Genomic DNA, 17615 nt, shown 5'->3' with positions numbered 1-17615 from the left:
GTGGGCCGGGGCAGCAGCAGCCCGGCTGGGCAGCCCCCAGCTCACCCGGATCCCCCATGAGGAGAAGGGGGACCCTCTGCAGTGCTGGGGGTGCACCTCTGGGTCGGGATGGGCCACACATCCCATCCTGAGAGTGATGCAGAATGCGGAGCAAGACTGCTTTTGCTCATCCAAACCTCCAAGGCTCGCTTTGCGTTCACCGCGATGTCCTGAACGGGCGGCAGCACAGCTCGCTTGGCTCCCCAGCATTCCTGCTTCCCAAAAATTCTTCCTGCCCCTCTGATAGCAATGCTGCGGTGCGTTTCAGGGTGAGACCTGGCTGTGGGTAGTGCACTTGCGATGCCCTTTGGTAGCCATCAAGGCAGGTGCTGCTGTAGCCATGAAAGCTGCAGTAACGCTGGGCCACGAGCACCGGGCTGCGCCTTCCCCTGGCGGCTCCGGCGAAGAGAAGAGGCTGACTTTTATGGAGAAAGTTACTGCTGTATTTACAATCCAAACATCCTCGTAAGCAGCCGCAGGGTGGAGAAGGAAATGCGGAGAGAGTGTGGGATGATTTAACGTGTCCTTCTCTCGTGACTTGCAGCTCAGGAGCCTCCTCCCTCCCTCCCTCCTTCCCTCCCCTGCGCACACTCAGCCAGGCTCCTCGCCCTGCTGCAGCAGCATCCCACATCACACCCCACGGACACGGGGAGTGGGCGGGGGGACTTAACCCAGGTCAAAATGAGGGAGCAGGACCCTGGAGACCAACGTCCCAGCCCTGTGTCTTCCTCAGTAAAGTCTTTGTTGAAATAAATGATGCCCAGGATGGGTGTGAGCTGCATTACGTGGAAGGTGAGGAGCACCCAAAGAGGCTGCCCATCAGCTGTCCCCATGAGCTGGTACTGGGGCTCAAGCCTGCTCTGCCCCTTTTTGCCATCTTTCTGTCTTGCTATCTACCAGTGCAGCAGTTCAGGCTATTCATATTTCTGATTCATAGAGTAAAATTTATGTTTATCCATGGAGCAAAATATTTGGGAAGAAAAAAGAAATGATGAAGTGAATGCATGCAAGGAGCCCCAAGATAGGGGAATGGGGAGTCTCTTCAGAGACTGGCAGTGTCACCACCAGCATTTCTCTTTGTCCAGCAAGCTCAAGGTGGTTCCTTTGGAGATTCCCATGGCTCTAACAAGTCAGGATCCATCCCCAGGGAGCAAGGGAGCAGCTGCTGCCACCAGGAGCCCTCCCTGGCACACACTGCTCCCTACCACGGGGGCACCCAGGGCTTGGGGTTCCTGCTGCTGACAAGCACCAGGCTCATTGCATTTATCCATTTTATTTCATTTTGTTCTCCCCTGAATGAGTTGCGTCTGAGGAAGTTTTTTTGTTTCGTCTTATCTTGTGGAAATTACCCATAATTTTGTAGTGGCTGTTTAATATATATATATGTATGTATATGCTGGGTTTTACAGCCCATTTTTATCACCTTTTTATTATCTCGGGTCAAAAGCTTTACTGGGTTGCATTCAGGGAATTATGCAAACTAAGAGAAAATACCATAGCAAAACTATAGATTTTCTCATTAAACTCTGCTTGGACATGTAGTTATTGTAGTAAAACTCTAGTAACTATTACAGGCCCTAATATAAAATTATAGTTTGACACCTCGGCGTGATTGGCCTTGCACTGCGGTTAAATTAACCCCTTCCACCCCACTCCTGTTCAGGCTAGAGGCTTTTGCTGGAAGTGGCAAGCCGGGCAGAGTGCAGCTGCCCTGGAGTTTAGGCACAGGGAGGGAAAATAGGGCGCCAAGCCAGAAGCAGTTCTTCCAACTGCTGTGACACAGCACATCACAGCCCCAGGAGATTTTGTTCCCCACCCTATGAAATTCATGGGGTTTTCTTCCCCATAGCTCCCTCCAGCTCTGCAAGCATTGAGGGGCACAGCGAATTTCAAGCAGGGTCCTCCAGCTCCAGGTGGACAAAGCCAAGCGAGGAAGCAGGATTTTGCTGGAGGGGGTCTTAGCGCCCAATCGAGCAGCCTCCCTGCTTCGTCCATAAATTGCTCAGCTCCCACAGACTGTGTAATTCTCCCAGTCCTGCTTCGTGAACAGTGGATTTAAGGAGCGGTAAGCATATTCAGCGACTTAATTATCTCAGACCAGATTTTATTCTCAATTACACTCAAGTAAATCTTCAGCGATTCCATTCAAGTGGATGGCGTTAGCCCACCCTTGTAAAAAATAAAGCCAGGTAAAATATCACCCATGCGTACCAGCAGATCTCCACGCCTCTGCTGTTCGTGCTGCAGCGATGGTTGGAGATTTCTGGGGCTTTCTGGCACTGCGTGGGGACGGGGAGCTTTTCCTCCCAGTGCTCAATGAACATCGCAAAGCCCTGTTGGTAATAACCTGGGGTAGCGTGACACTTCAGCAACTTCATTCGAGGGAAACACTTAATCATATTTATTATGTAAACACAGCTTGCCATGCCCCCATTAAATTATTAATAGTGCCATTAACATATTTACATATAAATCTTATAGCAATTGATGGAAATGGCTTCAAGAACCTTGCGGTAGCTCCCTTTTTATAATGGATTCTCTCTCGCAAATACCCATTTATTAAAGAGACAAAATATTAATTTTTTGTTAAATGTTCATGTCAAAAATGTCACCTTTTCAGTTTTGCAAATTGCCATTTATGCAAAACCTACTGACTTTGTGTTTTCCCATCTTAAAGAATGGCCTGTTTAAACATATCGCTTCGGCAGGAGCAATTAAGGAGAACCAGAGTACGGATATTTCAGTGATCTGGGTTGGTTTTTGCATTTTCATTAGCAATCAGGTTGATGAGCTGGGAGTCTTGTTGCGTCATTTCGCCCAGGGAGGTGTCCTACAGTGGATCCCATCCTGCTGCCTGAGGGCTAATGCTGATCAAAATGTGCACCATTTTTCTGTATTTGTAGGTTTTTTTGCTCTCACAGGGGGAGGAGGAGAAGGCGGAAGGGATGGGGTCTGCACACAGTATTTGGAGATGTTGGGGACCAAGGGACAGCAACCCCCCTCCTTTTTCTGTATTTCCTATGAGAGGGGATGAGGTCTCCCTTCAAAAACAGAGTGGGACACTCAGGGAAATCGGCAGCATCGTGGGGGCATGGGAGCAAGAGAAGAAAGAGGGCAGGAAACAAGAAGCATTTGCAAGAGGAGACACATGTCAGAAAGGAGAAATGGAGGTTCTGCTTCTCATTCTTCTGTAAATTCTGTGTGTTTCCCAACCAGCCCAGCCCACACTACCCCTCGATGAGGCCGTATACTATAATTCCTTAATACCTTCCAGGTAGCGGTATCCCAGGGTGGTTCGTTCTCAGGACTGCCAATTTTCACAAGTTTATCACAAGGCTCTCAGGGTTTTTTCTCCTAAAGTTTCAGCCCCTGCAGTCAAGTGGTGATATAAGAATCTCGGTTTTCATTTAAATAAATAGAAACGGCACGCTTCGAGCTCAAATGTGTGCTGCGAGCCCTTAAAGTGCAGAAACCAGAAGGCAGCAAAGAAGATGATGGCAAAGTTGGGGAGCCAAAGGATAATTTAGGTTGAAAGGGACCTCGGGAGGTCGCTTTGCACTTACATCCGATGCGTCTCATGCTTAAATGGCAGTTTTCATTAGGATTTTTAGTAATAAAAATAATAAAACATAGCTCAGAGCTACGTAGCCAGCTCAGAGCCAGTAGCCTGGGAGGATGAAAACCAGTTTGAGGGGGAGGTTGGGATAACTGCCTGTACTGGGACCCGCCTGGCACCAGCACGTGGCTCCCAGCCCATCCCCATGCCATGTGCCTGTCTTCCATCCCAAATACGGGGCTGAATATCCCGGAGAAGTGCTTAAAAATTATCCCTTCTTGTGGTGAGACTGAAGCCACCGAAAGAAGGAGGAGGCACAAAATGGGATTCTTTTTCCTTCGTCAATTAAACGAACGTTCCCCTAGCCCATCACACCCAGCCCTCATGTGTGCTGTTACAATTGTCTCTAAAAACCCCGTCTGATTTTTCAAGCAATTTCTCATGAAACAGGCACTTTCAGAAAAATCATAAGAAAGCAATCGTTTCAAATTGGTCATTTGGGACTCAAATTACTAATCTAATACATTTTTTATTGAGGGTTCCTGAAAGGTTCCATAAAACACAGTCGGTGAAGCTGCCCAAACTTGCCAGCCTAAGAGTTTGACAAATCGAACCCAACAATCTCCTTTGCAGCTCAGGTTTAGGGCCCACGAAGCCGCCACCGAAATAGCAGCGTTTATATTTCTACATCAATAGTGCCTATCTGGTTGGATTTTTAAATTCCCTTGGGCGGTGTATTTTTTTTTATTTATTTATTTGCTCGTGCTGGGTTTTTATTTGGGTAGGATGGGAGAGGGTGGTAAGGAGGAGCCCATCGAGCTTGACGTCTGAAGGGAGAAGGCAGCCAGAAGAGGGGAGAGCCAAGGGATTATTGTATTCTTTTGAGAAACGAGGGCTCAAAGCATGGGGAAAGGAGTGAGATCAAACAGGAGGTTCTGGCAGAGTTGGGCTGTAAGATGCCCCATGTCCCCATCTCATGCCATAGCCACAAACCTTTCCTTGCAGTTATTTTTTGGGAAACAGGGACAGAGCTGCCCAGGGAGCGGGCAGTGGCCATTCCTGTTTACGAAGAGCATTGGTCTCTAATCAAATGCATATTAATTATTATTTTGGCAGATGCTGAGGCCGGCTGAGTGCCGCCTTGAGGTAGGACCAAAAAAGCCAACGCCTTTCCAGTCATGTTTAATAAAATACAGAATAAAGCTGGTGGGTTGACAGCCAGCTCCTTCCTGAGCCCGGGGAGGGAACAGGGAGGCAGCACCAAGAAGGGAAAATCCAAACGCCAGCTCAGCGTGCCAGGAGCCTGACCAAAATTGCTTTTTCCCTTCAACGTCTGCTGGCAGCTTTTCTCCTGCGAGCCGTGCCTGCGGGGAGCAAGGCAGAAATGTGGTTTGGGGCTGGGTTTTCCAGCAGTGCCTGGCCGCCCCATGCCCCCTGGCCGCCCCCAGCCCCTGTCCCATGGCTGCGCGCTTTGCTCGCTTTTATTTGTTTTCTGTCCTTTTCCAGAGCCACGAACAGACAGGAGTTTATTTTTCTGCACCTTTATAAAACACCCACTTATTAAAATTAGCAAGCGATGGGATGTTTAAGAGTACAAAAACATTGTGTTTCAAAGAAAACTTCCAAGCCAGACTCAAAGCAGGTTCAAAGGGAGGGTTTGCAAGCCAAGGGAAAGGAAGGTGGGGCGGGAGGTGCCCTGTAATCCTGGCCAGCATCCCCTGCCTGTGCAGCCAGGCTGGGCACGATGAGGTTGGCTCATCCCCATGGTCCCCAGCTCCAGCACCCGCTGCCCAGCCCTGGGCCATCCCTTATGACCCCACCGAGCTCTGCCAAATCCACGCTGCCCCTTCTCCTTCCCGTGGGCTGCTTTGAACCCCCTCCAGCCGCTCGGGTGAGCGCGCAGGCTGTTGTCTTTGCTTTCATGCTTCGCCCCGATTCTCCCCCTCCAGGGCCGCTCCCTCCCTTTCTGTGTGCCGTGGCCGCCTGCCACCTCGCAGCCCCCCAGGACAGCGTCTGGCGAGCTGTTTGTGTTAGCCGGGGGGGTGTGAGCCCCGCCGGCGGCGTGGGGCCGTGACGGCACGTCTCCCGGCCGAGCGCTCGGCGGGCTTGGATGCCGAGAGGCGCGGCGGAGCCAAGCGCTGAGCTGGCTCTCATGCCGGCCAACTCTGTGGAGCCGCTTCGGATTCACACCCGTGGAAAGGAAGGAGGGGAACCCAGGCCGAGGCCTTGGTGCCATCATAAACATCCACTGCCAGGTGCTTAATGGGGTCGGGGATGGGGTGGAGGAGAGTGGGGGGTGCTTGGGGTTGAGGAAGGTGTCCTGGTGAAAGGGGACAGGTACAGTGACATCGTGGGAGGCAGCAGCAGAGGACTAGTGCAGGTTCCCCATGCTCATCCACACCCCTCGGCACAGCAAGGGGACATTATCCCTTATGCTGTAGCCAAGACACCCAGAGGCACAGGGACGAGGGTGTCCCCATTCCCAGGAGCTGCCCCTGAGCAAAGAAAGTGCCAGATCCTGGCAGCAACAGAACAGGAGTCAGGATGCGTCCCTGCCTCGTGCTGAGCATCGCTCTCCGGGGAGGGCAGGCTCTCAGGGTAGATTTCACCTTGTGCAGAGGGGTCAGCGAAAGACTCGCGCGCCACTTAAATCCCACTTAAGCACTCTGCACCGGGGTGAAATTAACTCCCTCCGCAGAATGAGCCATCAAGAAAAACTGATCTGAAACCCACGCCTGGGCCACAGCCGAGCCACGCTTCTATTAGCAACTAAAAAAATATTTCCCGTCCTTAGAGTTAAATGAGCCAATAGTTCAATCATGGAGCGAAAAGCAGCAATAGAGACGGGGATGCTGAGTGCCTCAGGTATTGGCAATCTATGCGAGGAATCACAATAAGCAGGTCTTGCCTGTTTTCCCTGTGTTTAGCAGCAGCGTTATTCAACAACCTATTTGCAAATGCCATCTTCCAAAGTCCTTTTTCCCCCTCGTTAAAGTTGCAGCGATAATAGGGCGATTACAGTGCAATAAGCTAAGCGCAATCCATTAGTGGCATCATGGCTGTTTTTAGATCTTAAAAAAAAAAAAAAAAAAAAAAGGCTGTTTAAGTTTTCTTATTATGCACATTAAAGGCAGGCAGTTCAGTCTGATCAAAGCCAACACCACCCCTGCGCTCCCCCCCGCCTCCCGTCCCTGCATCTTGTCCCCCTCTATTCATTAGTGGTCACAGCTGTGCAGGCGGCCAATTACTTGGGAATAATAAGTACATTTTGCAGTAAATTAAATATTAATTAGTCCTTGGCAGGTTGTTTTTTTTTTTTTTTCTTTTCCCCCTTATTTCCCTCCCTCCACCTGAAAACAGCGGGAGGGATGTGACACTGTCATTGCCTGCGTTGGCATGTAGCTGGAGAAGACCCCCAGGGGGGACGATCCCTTTATCCCACGGCCAGGGGCTGTGGGGACAGAGTGACCTGGTGTGGCTGTGCCAATTTCTGTGGACAACAGGCCACCCTGAAAGAGGACAGCCCTGGGGACAGCAGAATGAGCCCTGTGGATGGGGCTCTGTGGTCAGCTGGAGCCTGCTGCCGATCCCAGATCCCAGATGCTCACCTACACGGGGAAGGTGGCTGCTCCCTGCCACCAGAGAGGAGCCTGGCATCAGGAAAATGGGGTCCCAGCATCGCACCCACCCTTTCTCCCTGCCACCGAAGTCAGCGTGAGCACAGACAGCTCTCTGTGCTGCTGTCTGCTCTTGCTAAGCCTTCACCAGAAGTTTGGGGAGCAGGAGTGGGCTACATTAGTGAGGCCGAATAGTCTGTGCCTGTCAGCAGATCCCAAGGTAAAAAGCTCCACTTGTCCAGCTCTTGGATTTACACTTTACTAACAGCTCCGCGGGCTGCCTTGTGATGCACCGCGCACCAATTCTCCCCTCAGTGCTCTTGAGTGCAATTAAGCACTTTTTTTTTAAAATGTAGTTTGACAATATGCAGGTTAGGTTTGTATTTTATTTACAGCTTTTACTTGGGGACCAATAAAACCACAGCTGGCTAATGTGAGATCTAAAACTTGCATCTCACTCTTTGCCTCGGATATCTTTTATATGGTAAACTATTTATTTGTGTTTCATCTTGTACAAACTCCTCTTTCCATGCTGAGAAGCCGAGAGCTCCAGGGGCTCTTTGAAGACTATTTGCTATAGGATAGCAACTGGAATTCTCTTTAAACATACGCGCCGGCTTTGTCCTACAACTGGCCTCTCGGTGTCAACATGCAGTTTTGTGCGCGTTTCCTGAGCAAAGCTAACATTTGCACGCTCCCCTGGCAATTGCACTCACAGATCCCTCTTGTTCAAGCATATCCCATCATTTATTCCTGCAAGCAAGCGTGAGCAGCAGTCGTTCCACGTGCCAAATTAGAGGCAGCATCAAAGCCTCTTTTAAAAGGAGGGTTTCATCCGGAGCTGGGGGTTGTGGAGAAGTGTGCTCAGGTATGGGGAGTGCACGGCATGGCAGGTCAAAACCATCCACATCTGAATTGCAGGTACATGGCCAACCCATCTCTGAGCCCTCGGGTTCTTAAAAAGCGACAAACTCTTCCTGGAAAGGGTTATTCACCAGCAGGACGAGATGAACACATGTAAAACCCCAGCGCATTGCAATGTCGTGCCATCAGACGCCCCCACCCATGAGCATCCCCCGGCCGCCGACCCCGGCGTGCCAGCAGAGCGGGTGTGAAGGGTGAGGTGGCATCAGGCTGGCAAGATAAATCACGCTGAAGCGCCAAATAGCTGCCTTACACGCTTTCACAACCCGAGGGTCGCGCTCTTGCCATAAAAAGGAAGATGAGCCCCGGCGAGATGGGAGCGATGTTCCCAAGGATGCCTCTGGGAGGGAAAGATCAAGAACCGCTGCTCGTAATGGCCTCGGCTGCTGAAACAGTCAAAGTAATGACGGGGTGGGGAGGATGCTGGAGGGGCTGGATGGGAGCCATGTGATGGGTGCTGGTGTGTGGCACCCCGACCTGCCGCTCCCCTCGGAGCCAGGACATCTGGCTCTCTTTTAAATCCCAGCGGTGATTTCTTTCATCTGCTGGAAATGGCCGGGACAAGCTCTAGGAGGAGAGAGGAGGGAAAATATTTTCTTTCTCTCTGGAGTTATTTTTCTGCTCTCTCTGTTTTCCGTTTGGCCCTTCCCTGGCTGCCTCGTGGCTCTCTCAATTCGCCAAGCTCTTCCTCAAGGTGAAACGAAGGCTCCGGGCGGCGGAGCTGGCGGGGAGGGGGTGGGGGTCAGGGGGGGCTAAGCTGGGAGGGGGCAGCGCAACAAGGCGGCCTGATCTAGTGATTAAACAAAGGGATTCAGCCAACATGTGTAAAATTAAGTGATCAAGAGTTGATTACAGAGTGCATTGATTGTGTACTGATGGATTAAACAGAGTCGTGCTCGGGATGCGATTTTCCGAGCTGGGCACGGAGAGTGCAGGCAATTGACGTGTTGGCCAGAAGGACCCGCTTCTCCCAAGCCCTGGCTTTTATACATTCTCCGGATAAATCTGCAGAGAGGCCCGTGGAATTATAATCGATTATCCATTTCTCAAAGTCACTTAAGGGCCCTGAGCTACAAGCTAAAGTGCCGGTGCTGCGAAGAGGCATTGGGTATGCGCCGGCATGTGCAGGTGCTGGCGCGAGGGGAAAATGTGGCAATGACCCTGCGTGCTGCAAGCTGATGAATCTATTTTCTTGTAGGAAATAGTTTTGACAGTTCAATATCTGTGTTTTCGATATGTGCCCCACACACCCCCGAGGGAGGAGAGGAGCTGGAAGCTGGGGGGAGGGAGCGGGTGGGAGGCAGGGAAAGGCTCTGCCCCATCGGCCCTTCAGTTTGCGGGTGCAGTTCGGTGTAACCCCAACAGAATGGGTTGTCCCCACATCAAGGGCATGGGAACTGCTCCACCAGGGATAGGGAGGAGCAGGAGGATGCAGGAGTGCTCTGCACAGGGTGTGTGGGACCTGTGGGTACCCAGAGGAGCCCCTCTAGTGCTCCCCAGCCCCGGTGCAGGGCTGCTGCTGCCCCTCACCTCTGCACCCTGGTTTGGGGTACGTAGGAAGCTATTGGGGCATGGAGCAGGCCCTGTATAGTGCCTGGGGCAGCAGACCACAGCTCTTCTGTGGGCTCCCAGCCAGACAGCGAGATGTTCCTGTGAAACTCCCACCTTCTCCAGTTCCCACTGTCGTCACTTTTTGGCAGCCAGCAGAAGGTGCTTTGCTGCAGGTCTTTCCATCCCAGGAACTGACGCAGAGCGCCGATTATCGAGGCACGCTTTGGCGATGCAGCTGAGCATCTCCTCCTCCCCATCCTGTCCCACCGGGCCAGCAGCTACCCCAGCTCAGTGGGCTGGGACAAAAAGCGCCCCTTGTACCAGCAAACGGGTTCAGAGGCCAGGTGGATGTCACCAGGCTGCCACTCCTGGACGCACAGCCCCAAAGCTCCTCATTCTGCAAGCACTTGGACCCTTCTGAAGCGGCCCCAGCCCTCCTCTTCCTCTCACCCTCCCAGGACCCTGTCACCGTCTCCCTTCCCGGCCCGCGCTCCTCTCATCGAGGATTCATTGTCTTGTCAGCCTCTAGTTAGCCAGCATGCGTGCGAATCATAAATTACCCCGCCCGGGCCTCTGCTATGCTTCAGCACAGACAAAAAAATTGCACTCCATCACCGTGTCTCCCGGCTTTTAGTGGTATTGATCAATGCTGCTCCCTTCCCGCCCCCCCCCCGCTTTTCATTTTAACCGAGCCGGTTAAGTGCAGTATCTTATTTTGTGCTGGGACAAATGAAAAGAATATTAGCAAGGGCTGAAATATATCTCTTTTTTATCTCTCTGCTACTTTTTTATTGAATCTTTCTGAGTAGGTGGCTTTCCGCAGGATGACAGCCTCATGACAGGCTCCTCATTAGAGCTGAGACAGTAATTGTGATGCATTTCCCTGCGCGGCCTTTTCACTTCCCCCCCCCCCTCCTTCCTTTCCTCCTCTCTCCTTTTCCCCTGATTTGTAAAGTGATTGGATGTACAGACTCACTCAGTTTCTTAAATTATTGCCCAGCTCAATCCATCTTCCTCCATCCTGCGGTGGGCAGCCACGATCTCCGCGGACAGAGAGCCCGGCTGGGGAGGTGGCTCTGGGAGGGGACCCTGGGGTCATGGGCTTTGGGAGGGTTCCCAACAACCCACCAGAAATGTGGTGCCAGAACGGGACGGGACCATGCCTGCCTTCCAAGGAGTGTCCCCGGCAGTGTCCCCCAGGGCCCCAGGGGGACACACGGAGCTGGGCCCCAGGGGCCACCTTGCACAACTTCACGCCCGGAGAGGCAGATGGTAGAGCAACTCTTTTCTTTGGAAGGAAGTCAAGATTTTAGCATTTGCTGCCTTGGATCCCACTGTAGATGTTTTTTTAGCCTCGGGAGAAGCAGGTGTATTTGCTAAGCTGCTTGGCAGCCCAGCAGCTTACCGGGGATCGGGCTCCTTGCAGGGATGCAGGGGCTGAGTTTGGCTCTTCGTTGTGTCCCACTTTGCTCAGAGGGTCACAGAGGTCCCTCTGTCCGTCTGTCCTCCCCGATCACAGCTGTACAAACCCCTGCCCCTTACTTGGATTCAAGGCAGGGGTGGCCCCATTCCACGTGCTGGCCTGGGCACTGTCAAACTAACACCCGTCCAGCTTCTGCTGGTGGCATGGAGAGGTGACTCCTCCAAAGCTTTAGCTTGCAAAAAAAGCCTCTCTTCAGGACCCCTGCTCCCTTCCTGCATGCACAGCCCTCCAAAATACACCTGCTCCGGAGAACTGCAGCTCTGCTCAATGAAAGGTGACTCCATAGCGATCCCTTTTTTGCCCCAACCGTAGCCAGCAGGACCCCAGGAGGCACCCAGCAGGCAGGATGCGGCCCCATGAGCACACCATTAAACCACCCTGCGTGGCGGGGAGATGGGACAGCGATGAGCAACGCTACCACGCTCCCTCCCCTTACCACCAAGTAGTTTTTGTCCTTCAAGGAGACTCTGCTGCTGCGGGGACAGGTGCCCTGTGCTGCCCAGAGCCACCACCACCTTCATCACCCGTTGTCATCCTCCCCTGGCCGTGGAAGGCCCTTCCCCAGCACTCACTGTCGGGGCTGCGCAGCGCCAGCCTCCTGGGATGCTGCGCGGGCTCACGGGGAGAGGAGCGAGCGCCTGGCTATTTCCAAGCTAATATGGGGCTTTCTTTGAATTATTGTTTTTTGAGCTGGAAGGAAAGGAAGCTTGTCACACGAGATATCTGCTATCAGTACACAAATAACAGCAGGCCCATCACCGAATGGAAAATAATCGCCGCAGAAGCCGAGCCGAGGGGGAGCCAGGAGGGATTATTACAGGCGCTGGCAGCGGCGCTGCTGTCAAGGAGCCGGTGTCAGCACTTCCATTACCACCCACCTGGCTCCGGCACGGCCCCAGGAGCGGCGCGCGGGGCCCCGGCACGGGGTCATTGCTATTCAGGAGGGTTTCAGATCAACCGGCTGTGATGGGTGTTAAATGATGGAGTGTTTAAGAGGGAGAGAGAGAAAATGGGAGGATGAAATGGAGGGAGGCGTCTCGGAGAAGGGGGGGGTTTCTGGACTCAGACAAGTGGAAAACAGTTTGAGATGCTGGAAAATTAGGAGTTGGGAGAGCAGTGCTGGTCCTCCCGGGGGCAAGATGAAAAAAGGGAGAGTTTCTAATGGCCGTGAGGAAGAACAGTGTGGTGAGAAGATGCTCTGAGACCCGGGTGGGTGCCCTGGAGTCTGCCCAGTGAAGGTCCTTTAGGAAAGATGAAGCAGATCCTCAGCAGGGAACACGTCCCCGTGAGCATTCCCGACCCGCCACCACCCACACGTGCCACCCACGGTGGCACCCGGCAAGCCATGCTGGCTGTGCTGTAAGCCCTCAGCAGAGCTGAGCAACGAATTTAATTACAAACAATTTATTCCATTAACTTGGCAACTTGCTGGGCTCCTGGGCAGGGCGAGCCCTCATGCCTTGTAAACTTTGCTCACACAGAGTGACTTGGGAGCTTTAGTGCCATGTGGCGATGGAGGTCTGTGTACACCACATGCTGTTGGGGCCGTTGGTGGGCTGGGTCCCTTTTTTTCCACTTTAATTCTCCAAAATAGCTTTTCCCATCTTTGTTGTGGCCAGGTTCTGCGAGCAGGGCTTTGGGGTAGATCAGGCTGGCTCAGGACCCAGTGGCATTACCCTGGATTCGTGTCAGCATGGCTGAGGCCGGGATCTGTCCCTCCATCCCCAGCAGGATCGGGAGGGTTTGGGGTCATTCCCACCTGGGCTGGGATCTGCTTGCAGACGCCCTCTGACAGGGCCCGTGGACAAATTCCTCCGCACAGGGGTGCGTCTGCGCTTCGGGCGCTCGGCTGTCGGAGCAGGAAATATTCCGTTTCAACACTTGGAGTTCAACATTTCCGCGGAGCCCAGGAGCCCAGGCAAACAGCGGGAGCTCCACGGCTCTGCCTTTTCATCTCTCTGGCACCGGCGAGCAGGGGGTCGGCGGGGGGGAGCGCGGCAGAGCCGAGGAGGGTAAACACTGGAGCCGAGCGGCGGCGAGAGAGAGAGGGGCAAGGAAAACAAAAACACAGCTGCCAAAAAAACAAAAGCCTGAAAAGAGCCATTCAGGGTCTCCCAGGAGCTGGTTTGGCACAGGGCAGGACGGGGAGCACTTGCTGCTGGTGCAGGCATGGGGCCAGCCTGCTCGGGGATCTGGCCCCCGTGTTTCACCCTGGTCCAGCCACATGCAGCATGGGTGCTCCAGCTCCAGAGAGGAGATAAAAAATAAATACTGAAGATTTCCAAATGCTGGAGATTGCTGTCCTCACCCTCCCTGCCACCCAGCACCGCATGGCACGGAGCTGGGTGCCGTGGCACGCGGCAGTGTGGGCGAGCGTGGGGCCCTTGGGCATGCTGCAGATGCGGCCCTGCTGATTTGGGGAGACACACAGGGAGCCTGGCAGAGCTGGGGAGGCTGGCGTAGGTGTCCTGCTGGCACCAGGACCATCCCCTGCCCTCTGCCTGTCACTGTCACTTAGCCCAGCGCCTGCCAAAGCACGGCTGTCAGCCCCTTGGGCCAGGAGCAGGGGTTCCTCTGCCCCCTGCTTTCACCAGGGGCTTGGCGGCACGGTGGGGGCCCTGCTCTCCTGCCCCTCTTGAAGCCCTTGCTGTAGCCTGAGCCACAGCCCCCCATGCTCTCTGGGGCCAGGGGACCTTGCCCTGATGTCACAACACCTCCTGAGCAGATGCAGGGTGACGGCTGTGTCCTTTCCTGACACGGAGTCATCGCAATTATCCATCACCCCCTCAACAAACACCCCCCAACCCCCGGATCACCCTCCGTGAGTGTCCCCATCCCAGGCTGAGGGTGGCAGCCAGGGGCTGGCTGGTCCCACGGCAGTGGCCGAGGCAGGAGGGCGGAGGGCAGCCCGCTCCCCCGTCCATCTGCACGCCCCGCAGCGGGGATCCAGCAGGATTTCCCGTCCGCTCAAAGGCCGCCTGTTTATTTTGGGAAGGAGACTCAGACAGCTCCATTGTTTTGCTGCGAAGCTGGGGTTATAAATAGCAGGTGGTCGGGGACGCTCCTGGGCTATTTTGGGCCCCCGCTACACAAAAGTGGAAAGGCTCCAGCAGGAAGGTGGAATTGCTGAAATGCCGACCTTTCCCGCAAGGGTCAGCGGGAGCTGCTTCTTTGGGCTTGGTTTCTGGGCATTATTAAAGATGAGGGCAGGAGCAGGAAAGAGAGGGGTGATCCCAGCCATGTGGCAGCACCCCTCGTCCTCTCCTTTGCTGCGGGAGGATCGGGATGGGGGGACAAGGACCCGAGGGATGTGCCCAGGGCTCCTCAAGGAGCTGTTGGGAGCAACTCAAGTCCAGCTTGGGCTCTCCACTGGGTCTGCATGTGGGAGAGTTCCCAATGGATGGAGATGCAGGGGAAGCCCCATAGCACTGCCCCATGCCTCACTTTCCCTTTTCTTGTGTCAGGAGGCTGAAGAAGAGGGCAGGTGATGTCCTGGTGGCAGCCCTGCTCTGCCAGGCATGTGTCATGTCCTGCTGGAAGGCAGCAATGGGCCAAGGTGACTCTGACTTCTTTCAGACCCTTCCTCTCATTAAATGCCTGCGCCAGGCACCTACACTGAGCAGCAGGGCCCCAGTAAAGCTGCCCGTGCCGATGCTTTATACTTGGAGAAGGTCTATTCCTTTAATGGGGATGCATTTAACTGGGCTCTGCCATCGTTAGGAGCCATAAAATGGCACCTTTTGGCTTCCGATTGGAAGGCCACGCCGCACGGCGCCCCCTCGTATCCAGCACTGCCTGCTTTATTGTGCATTACTGCCTCTCGCTCGGGTTTAACCAATTTGATCCATGTCTAATACATAAATAAATAATCCAGCAGGAGGGTTGGCGTTGGATGACAACAGGCAGCTATAAAGCATGTTCCTCCCCAAAGCAGCCAGCTGAGCCGGGCTCCGCACGCCCTCTCATGAGCAGAGCTGCTAATACAGCCGGGAGAGAGGGGCCCGGGCACCCCCTGGGCTTTTCCCTTTTATTGAAACTTCACTGTTTGCTTTAGAGTTTTATTTTAGGTTAAATAGGCACTGTATATTCCTTACAGAGGGGGCATTAAAGTTTCCGAGCTGGAGGAAATTGGCTTCGGAGCGGGGAAAGCTGGCAGGGCTGGGGATGTGGAGGGGTGGCGTTTGGGGACAAGGAGGGGATCAGCAGCACCCACATCCAGGGGTAAACAGCTCTGTCCTTTGGGGTCCTGACCACCTGGCTCCAGGGGCACCAAGGAACATTAAGTTGGTTCTTCTTAACTTGCTGTTTAGTTAATAGGAACAGAGAGAAACACTGTGACATCCATCTCTGAGCTGTGTTGTCTGCTCTGGAAATGGGGAGAACTGGGGTTATGGAGGGGCACCCCAGAGATGGGGCTCTTTCTCCCCAGTCTGTATCACTGGGATGCTCTTGTGCCTGTGTGTAGGACAGGGTCAGTCCTTGTCACTAGGAATGTGAGAAAGGAGGAAAAATGGGGATATACCAGAAAAAAACCTTGCTGTTTTCTAGACTCCACCAAACTTCCCCTGTGCCTGCTGCTCAGGAGCAGGAGTGATGAGAAAATCTGTCCTAAAGCTGCTGTACCCAAACCAAACTGCTGGGGGACGGGGCTCAGAGCAGGGTGCAGGTGATGCTGCATTCGGCCACCTCCCCAGGACTGAGGCTGCACAGGAGCTAAAGCTTTCCCCCCTCTTCTCCTGTCCTGCAGGCAAAAAGAAAGCGACGTTGTTTGACAGCCAGGCTCCCATCTGCCCCATCTGCCAGGTCCTCCTTCGCCCTGGGGAGCTGCAGGAGCACATGGAGCAGGAGCTGGAGAAGCTGACCCAGCTGAACATCAGGTAAGCAGCTACCCACGGCACCTCCAGCCTGGGGTGCCAGAGGAAATGTAGGTACGGCCACGAGCAGAGCTTTGCAAGAGTCCTGGTACCCTCAGCCTGGTCCCATCCTGGCCACATGGCATGCTGCCATGGCCAGGACATGTTCTATGATGGAGCAGGACTGCAGCATGCATGCACGCTGCCCCTCAGCTGCCTTCAGCTCCTGCCGCTTTCCCCAGCACAGCAAAGTCCTCTTTTTTTAAAAAAATAAAATAATAATAATTGCATTTTAACTGCTAGCAGTTATTTAGGAAATGGCTGCAGCCAAGGGTTGGCAGATCCCTGCCCCTGCCTTAATAAAACTCAGCAGCCTTGGAAAAGAGCGTGTTTATTTCAATTATTAATGAATTCCCCGGTCATTAAAAGGTGAGGAAAGGAATCAAACGGAGGGCTAGAAGCTGAGTTACGTCACCAGGTGGTAGGAGGGGAGGGAGAGCGCCTGCACCAGCGCATGCATGAGTGCCATGGCAAGGGGCTCCACGCGGCTGCGGTGAGTGCAGAGGTAGCCGGATCCATCCCTGCCCCAGCTTGCCTGGGATCTTCTTTGCCACCGAGCAATAAACGTTACAGAGGGAAGGGAAAAGAGGGGGAGAACCAGAGAGGTCCCCAGGTGGGCTGGGAGCTGTCAGAGGGAGCACCCACACAGCATCGGGCCGGATCCTGCGCTCCCCGGCGGTGCGCAGGGAAGGAGGGCGCAGGGAAGAGCCAGCCCATTTATCCCCCCCGCCACCCGCTCCCCTCGCCAGCGTAATTTATGGCGTAATTTGGGCCGCATCCAACTTAATAAAGGGCCACTGCAAATTAGTGAACAGGTTTAAATGAACAGAAGCAATTAGCGCTCCGAGGAGCCCATCAAAGAAGTTGGGCCAATATCAGAGCGAAACTGAAACCGCGAGCCAGGCGCGGAGGACGGCTGGCGCGAGGCGGTGATGGGAAGGTGGCGTTTAATGGGAAAGGAAAGGAAACTCTAAATCATAAAGCGTGACAAGGGCCATTGTGGGCCAGCTGACAAATGAAAAAGAATGGCATTATTCCTTTAAATAACAGCAGCAGTTAGAGAGGAGACAGCTCTCCCCGGCTTGCCCTCGCTTCCCTCGCCCGCTCCGCTCGGCCACGCAGGCGGCGAAGAAGAAGCAGAGGTCTTGATTAATTATTAAATAACGACTCCCTCCGCTCCGTGATAGATAACGCTCAATCTAGGCTGCGGGTTGGGGTGAAGCAGGCTGAGCTGCAGGCAGCGGCCGTGCACGGTGCCGGTGTGCCCGCTGCGGAGGGCAGGATAGGGGCTCCGTCCCTCGGGTGGCCCCTTCTCCCATTCCCCCACCCTCCTTGCCCACAGGAGCCGGGAGCGAGAACACATCAACAAGAGGAGAGAGAAACTAATAATGATCTCAAATAACCCAATAAACATAAAAATAAAATGTAGGCCTATAAACGTGACGGGCACCGGCAGCCCTGGCCGCTCCCTGCCAACGCCGACTCGTTACCGAAATGGCTGAGCAGCTGTTCCTGATCAGCCTGATGGGGAG

General features: G+C 53.9%; 1 protein-coding gene across 6 annotated transcripts in view; it reads left to right on the top strand.

The window, feature by feature from the left end:
• Window positions 1–17615, top strand: part of RNF220 (ring finger protein 220) — a 186339-nt gene that overhangs the window by 96034 nt on the left and 72690 nt on the right. For all 6 annotated transcript variants that reach the window (XM_084291013.1, XM_084291016.1, XM_084291015.1 and 3 more), the window contains one exon: window positions 15918–16047. In XM_084291013.1, the coding sequence (XP_084147139.1) occupies window positions 15918–16047 (130 nt within the window). The remainder of the gene's footprint in view (window positions 1–15917; window positions 16048–17615) is intronic.

Source organism: Netta rufina (genome assembly GCF_964035555.1).
Source record: "Netta rufina genome assembly, chromosome: 8".
NCBI lineage: Eukaryota > Metazoa > Chordata > Aves > Anseriformes > Anatidae > Netta > Netta rufina.
Note: the sequence above shows the minus strand (reverse complement) of the source record. Positions and strands in the feature narration are given on the sequence as shown.